General features: G+C 38.5%; 1 protein-coding gene across 2 annotated transcripts; it reads right to left on the bottom strand.

Moving 5' to 3' along the window:
- Positions 1-622: 622 nt before the first annotated feature.
- On the bottom strand, positions 623-6,463 carry bco1l (beta-carotene oxygenase 1, like). Of its 2 annotated transcripts, XR_003870464.1 has the most exons (12): positions 6,271-6,463; positions 4,863-4,991; positions 4,643-4,772; positions 4,355-4,502; positions 4,105-4,252; positions 3,770-3,990; positions 3,383-3,652; positions 2,892-2,997; positions 2,600-2,694; positions 2,388-2,499; positions 2,075-2,292; positions 623-2,038 (listed from the first exon to the last, which is right to left on the bottom strand). XR_003870464.1 is itself a non-coding variant. In XM_029721541.1 (11 exons), exons 1-11 carry the CDS (start codon positions 6,335-6,337, stop codon positions 2,132-2,134), a joined length of 1,587 nt encoding a protein of 528 aa, XP_029577401.1. In that variant the 5' UTR covers positions 6,338-6,463; the 3' UTR covers positions 623-2,131. The 2 variants fall into 2 exon arrangements, 1 of the variants encoding a protein (XP_029577401.1); XM_029721541.1 differs by having other exon boundaries at positions 623-2,292.
- Positions 6,464-6,874: the final 411 nt, after the last annotated feature.

Here is a 6,874-nt window from a genome sequence, read left to right as displayed (position 1 = left end):
CAAAATACAACAAAACGACCGTAAACAGTCCCGTCAGGTGCAACATAGACAAAACATGAAACAACCACCCACAAAACACAGGAAAAATACACCCCTACTAAATAGGACCTTCAATTAGAGGCAACGAGGAACAGCTGCCTTCAATTGAAGGTCAACTTAAGAAACTTAAACATAGAAATAGACACACTAGAACAAACAGAAATAACTAACATAGAACATAAACCAAAAACCCCGAAACACATAAAACAAACACCCCCTGACCAAACTACAATAACAAATAACCCCCTTTACTGGTCAGGGCGTGACATTACCCAATATATTATATTTGTAAGCCATTGGTACCATGCTAGCCTATGCCAATTTCTTGTTCATTGTGCATGCCTGGCGCTGAAGGATATCTAGTGTCTGTCTCTTATTAGTGCAGGTGAAGTCCCAGAGTCAATCCTCATTTCCCATGGGGGAAGGGGGAGCTACACTAACAATCATACCAACTGATCTTAATGTTTTTCTAGTTTTTCAGTAATATTCTTTAAACATTTTTGAATTTTTATTTTTTTGCTGGGAAAGATTGGTTCCTCTACAAACATCAAGAGTTGTGGATAAAGCAACAAAAAGGTTTGAATATGTTTTTTCCCTCTAGTATTTATTTGTTAGCAAGCAAAAATGTACTTTACTGGCACAGCCATGTTGTTGGACTATATTACACATAAAGAAATAGCAATTTGTATTACTGTAGTTGTAAGCAATATGCTCATTTTAGAAGTTATTAATTAAAAGGCGATGACATAGTCAGACTTTAAGACAAATTGTTCAATTGCACATTTACACAGACATCAGGGGATCCATTTTAAGCAAAGTCACAGAATGATTTCAGAATCAAACACACTTAAAACAAAACATTAACAAACAATACCTGGCATTTAATGCACAGCAAATTGTCAAATTTCATTCTAACTTTAGAGCATTAATGTCTTGTTTCAGTCTTCCTCTAGAATGTACTAAATAAAAGTATACATGTTTTTCATGAGTGAATTAAATAAAAGTATGACATATTTAATAAACAGTTTTCTAATGGCTATTCAAATATATATTTACAAACCTAAATGTAAGTACATTGTAGTGACTCATGGTAATAATCATCATAATGTTGAATGAGGTAATTATGTGCGCAGAAAGTGCTGTAAGTTCTCACTTTTGAAAGAATGGTGATAGCAATGCCACAGCAATAATAATGCCATAACTGATTTGCAGCACACTATTGTTTTCCTTAATTACCTGTTGTACAGAAAACAATATAATTTACAATAGGGTGACCAGGATAGACGGAATTAATACATTATTATTAATAATTCATTATTATAAACCCTTTTTACATACAAAACTATATTGTATACATCCTGATTTACAGAAATAGAGGTTGTCGTTCTGTCTAAAAATAGGATTTAAAAGGCACTTTGTGGTAGATGTTCTGTAAACATAAATTCTGCCACATTTGAGCAAATACGATTGGAGGTAGCCTAGTAATCGAAGGGCCAGTTTTCTACTAAGCTATATGGAATTGTTTCAAGATGGTCATACTAAGGATCATTTAGCTATTTGATTTCGAATTTTAGGACCCCTGTAGGTATACAATTTTTTTATAAAACAAATATTTGATAAAACATTGAATTGGTCTTACTGCTATTAGCCATTAGAAACACATTGAATAACAGATTCATACATGGAAAAACAGATTTACTTTTCGTATCAGGTTAAGAGTAGGTTAGGATAATTAAAGTAGCAGGTTAGGAGAATTAGGTTAAGGTTAGGAGAGGGGTTAGTGTTAGCTAAAATGCTAAAATAATCACCTTAGATGTCAATTTGACAAAATCTGTATCCCATCTAGTCATGATGAGCTCTGCCACCTACCGCAGATGCGGAAGGCCGTCATCGGCTTATGTGGTGGATTGAGACGCAGCCCACGCAAAACAGATATCTCTACTTTAAACAGAAGGATTTTGATGTGAATTTTTGTTATATTAATTATGCTCATTGAATTTCCATGGGGGCACGAACATCGACTTTACATGGTTGGGAACAATACTTTGCCTTCTACAATGTTAAGGTACAATCCTGCCCTCTGCTGGTTATGTCAGTTGGTGCTCTGTGTGGGAATGAAGTGTCCATGCAGATCCACGTGAATGCTGGCGTCGATTGAGGCACGAGCAATTTCCTCAAAGGTTTTGGCATTGAGGACAAGCATGAAGGGGGATTTCTTTGGATTGAGTGAGACGACTGAGGTCAAAATGACTCCTGAAAACAGAAAATAAATAAATGTACCGTTTTTATAGTGACATAGAGCTGATGAAATGCTTTTGTAGTGCAGGAGTAGGCCTACTGCCTCTCACCGTCATCCTCCTCCACAGCTCCTGGTGAAGCAACAAACACAGGCTCAGAGGGGTAGCAGTCCTCCTCTGTCCACTCAGTGTACTTTCTGGTCACGATGTCCACCTTCCCAATCTGTGTAAGTATTAATAACACAAACGGCAGCATGTTGTCAGTGAGAAATGAGGAGGACCCACTTCTCTACGTTAAGGAGAATACATTGGTAAGAGACTACCTTATTTGGATGTGGAGTCCACTCCACTCTTGAGCCATAGAAATAACGGTACTTCTTGCCATTGAATTTGTAGTTCATCCCTGGCAACTCCAACCCTGTTTGTGTACAAATGGAGATACATACAATTGTATTGTAAAATGAATTTACAAAATTATGTTCCATAAAAAACAAACAACTATTTGACTAACAACTGCTTGACTCCACTTTTACTAACGTAGCATTTGACCTCTTGATGCAGTGGTATATAATTCAGAGAGATCACTGTGACGTTCAGTTGATATCAAAGTCTCACCTTCAAATATTGTTTCAGGCAGGCAATACAGCGAGCCATCTCTCTGCATCACTACTTTGGCTGTTGTGTCTTTGAGCCTCACCAGATTTGTTCCATTTGGAGTATCCTATAACGTACACGTATCCAATCTTTATTTGTTGTATAAACATGTAGTGGTAACATTTAATATGAAGCGGCTTCGTACGAAGCTTATTTCGCCTTGAAAACATGAATTCATAGCTAGTTCATCATGAAAATGTCTAATTAAGCAAAATATCACAGCCCCTGATCAGTTCTAGATGTGATATATTCACAATATATCACAACCTCTAATGCTTTAATGCCTATTATGCTCTATGGCTCCCTCTTTAATCTTTAAGGTGCCCGGAATGTTTTAACTGTTCATAAGGAGCTGCTTCATGTAAAGTGTAACAGAGTTTAATACCAGCGTATTCATGTATTTACAGGATAGTTGGAGTCATATATATATATATATATATATATACACATACCTTGTCAACAGTGAGAGGCAAGACGAATCTCTGGGAGATTGGTGGGGAGATGTTGACCTTGTTGCTCTCAATGAATTCCTGGGTTTCCTTTCTCAGGTTCGCTAAGTAGAACATTTCATACAGATTGCCGTCTTTGTAGGTGATCATGTCAAACACTACATGGCCGTCGTCCTCGTAGGCGTTGATGTGGTGGAAAACCACCAGGGCATCGGTGTAGAACTTGGTGGACACAGCCTTCCCAGTCTTCTTGTCGACCAGGTGGATCAGCGTCTAAAGAATGGCCAAGGGGATCACCAGAGAGAATGTAAGAAGTTTGATTGTTGCCTAAGTTAGTTGAAGATAAAAATGAACTTTCCATGAGGTTGTGATCAGACAAGTGTAGCTTACAATGTCCTCTTTGTCGTATTTGAGGCAGCTGGCCCAGTTGACGCTTCTAAATATAGCTGTGGCCAGTCTGACGATGTCCAGTTTGAATGGCTGCTCGACAAAGATAATGTAATTCTCTGTCATGCCGAAGCTGTGGAAGTAGCTGGGGAAGAGGGTAGAGCGAAACGGTATATTGCAGACCTGCTTCACCTTCCGCAGGGCAGGCTTCTTATGCTCCTTATCTGGAGAGAGAAAAAACATTGTCCTGTGAACACTTAAATGTGTAATCATTCATGGAGGTTTTTCCCCTAACATGTATGTGGCCAGAAACCCCCCAAATTAAAATGTTCTGATACCTGATGCATTTACTGGAACCTTGAAGATGACATAGTTGGGCATGCCAAACCTCATGAGGGCAGTTCCCATGTTATAGGTGTTTCCCTCATCATCGTAGTGAGGGTGTGCAGTCGCCATGTTCAGAGCAATGTGATTCCTGTAGTTCATCTGAGGTTGAGTTTACAGGACAGGCAAAGGGAGAATATATTAAAGCAAGTGATAAGAGATAACAATGGACAGCAGTGATCATTTCAACAGATTTTAATTTACCTTTACAATTACGTCCAGGGTCATTGGGTCAATTTGATTAATGTAGTTGACTTCTGATGAGGCGTAGTAGTCCTCCCCATATCTAATGATGTTTATCAGGTTGTTATCTGTGAAGTCAGGGATGGCAGCGAGAAGGTAGGAGAAGGCTCTGAAAAAGGGACAAGATGCATCATGTATTATGTGTTTTTGGTTATGTTTGTCGAGATATATTTTGTGTGGACATCCATGTAAGGGAAATGTAAAATCAGACACAAATAAACTATAAATCATGTTTAAAAATCGATTTACTTTGAAAATATGTTTTTGCAGGGATCGGGATAGATCATGGTCCCAAATTCTGACACAACAATCTTGTTTGCCTGAGTGTTTTTCTTGAAGGTGTCACTCCTCAGGAATTTACTCCTGTAGTACACCTCACCTATAAAACACAAAGATTCGCAGCCCTATTCAGCCAGTTGGAAAGTATTTACCATTTGTGGAAATGTATAATGTCTTGTTCCTGTCTCACCATCTTTGAAGGTGAAACTATGAATTAAGGCCATGCCATCAAACCAGTGGTTGTATTCAGTGGCTCCCAGATTAAAAAGACCAGGCCCATTGCGCAGCAATGTCCCTTGTAGCCACTCAGGGACATATCCTGCAAGCACAGAAGATGCATATAATAAATGTTTTCATTTTTACCATATTCTCATGTGATAAACCAGACAATGTAGAAATGGAGCTGATCCCTGATAAAGTTTGACCTTCAGCCTATATATTTTTTTGAATGGCAAATTTGATAATTGTTGAAAGTTTACAATAGAGGTTCATTATATCTCATATACTGTATATAGGTGTGTGTGTCTGTGGAGGCTCCTCAGAGGAGGAAGGGGAGGACCATCTGCCTCATTGATTGAGAAAAATGTAAATTGTAAAACATTTAAAAAGTTATCATTTTTAGATAACTACTAAATATAATCATGTCACCAAATAATTGATTAAAACATACTATTTGCAATGAAGGTTTACAGTAAAAATGGGCCTTCAACTTGTGTAAGCATTTCAATTTAGGCAATCATTGTGGGTACTGATGTCTTGCTGAATTATTTTTTTAACTCTATTTGTGTTTTATAACTTTGCATTATAGGGCTACACTTAAAAAGAGACCCTAGCTCACAGGCCTCTAAATATAGCCTTTACATTATTTTTTACAGAATAGTTGAAGCAGCACGTGCAGTGGCTGATAGGGAAAACAGATCTGGCAATAAGAATAGGCTATAGATGGTCAAGACTATTTGGGAGCCCTTGGCCATACCACAGCAGCCCCACACAGATATAAAAAAGGAAGATCTGTAACCAAGTAAAGGGAGACAAAGTAAGAATTGAAAGTGTAAATATTCGTAACTTAGAGTTTTTACATTTACAGATCTAATTTAACGTTTAATGCATGGCTTTTTTTACGATCCTAACAATACGTATGTTCAACTTTTTGTCAACAATCTCGCTCCATATTTTCCCAATCAATTCTGCAGCAAACGAGAGTGGGAGAAGCTGTCTGTGTAACAGAAGTCACAGCGACTGCGAACACACAGGCAGAAAAGCCCAAAGAGAGGGAGGTGCGGCGAGAGAGCGGTCGAAAACGCAACTTCGGGGACTGCAGCAAGACAAATTGATGCTGTGACGTCGTCGCGGCAACGGCAAAACGTCATCTAGCGACTTCTAGCGGAGCCAATAGCGGATCTCACTGAAAATGTTTTGGGAACACTGCACGAGAGATTAATCAGAATGTGCCAACGTAAAAAGTAAAGCTGCTCAAAAGAAAGTAATATTTTTTATTATGCAAGTCATTAGAAAATAACTTACTGAAATAGCAATAACACTGGGCTACCTTGAAAGATCGGTTAGCTAGTACATAAAGGGATACGCTTACAGCCTACCTGTTACTTCTGCTTTGACAGGTTCGGGTGATTCAGTCCCGTTCTTGCCGATGAGGGATTGAGACATGGCATCAGCTATTAAGGCTATCGGCTGTTATGTGGTACAGTGGTCCCTTAACTAGAATAGGTTATATCAGACTAGACTATGACGGGTCCGTCTATATCATTGAGGACAATAGTCTAGGGGTAAAATTCCAAATGTATTACATAACTGTATCAAGTAGGCTACTAGACGCCGTCTACTGGCTGGTTTATGTAAAGCAATCAAACAGTGATCACTCACTAAAACTAATACTATCGTCGTCTACTGGCCGGTTTATGTATAACCAAACTAACAATGGTGGTTATCTAACATCACGAAGAAACAGAGAAGTCAGACTCATTTAATGTATTTATTACAACTTTGAATTGACACTAGACTTCTCCTTCAACATCAGTTAACAAATTGACTTCTTGAACTCGGGGCGGCACGTAGCCTAGTGGTTAGAGCGATGAACCAGTAACTGAAATGTAGCGAAATCGAATCCCTGAGCTGACAAGGTAAAAATCTGTCGTTCTGCCCCTAATCAAGGCAGTTAATCCACTGTTCTTAGGCCGTCCTTGT

Source organism: Salmo trutta, chromosome 29 (genome assembly GCF_901001165.1).
Source record: "Salmo trutta chromosome 29, fSalTru1.1, whole genome shotgun sequence".
NCBI lineage: Eukaryota > Metazoa > Chordata > Actinopteri > Salmoniformes > Salmonidae > Salmo > Salmo trutta.
This window is presented reverse-complemented; position numbering and strand designations above follow the sequence as displayed.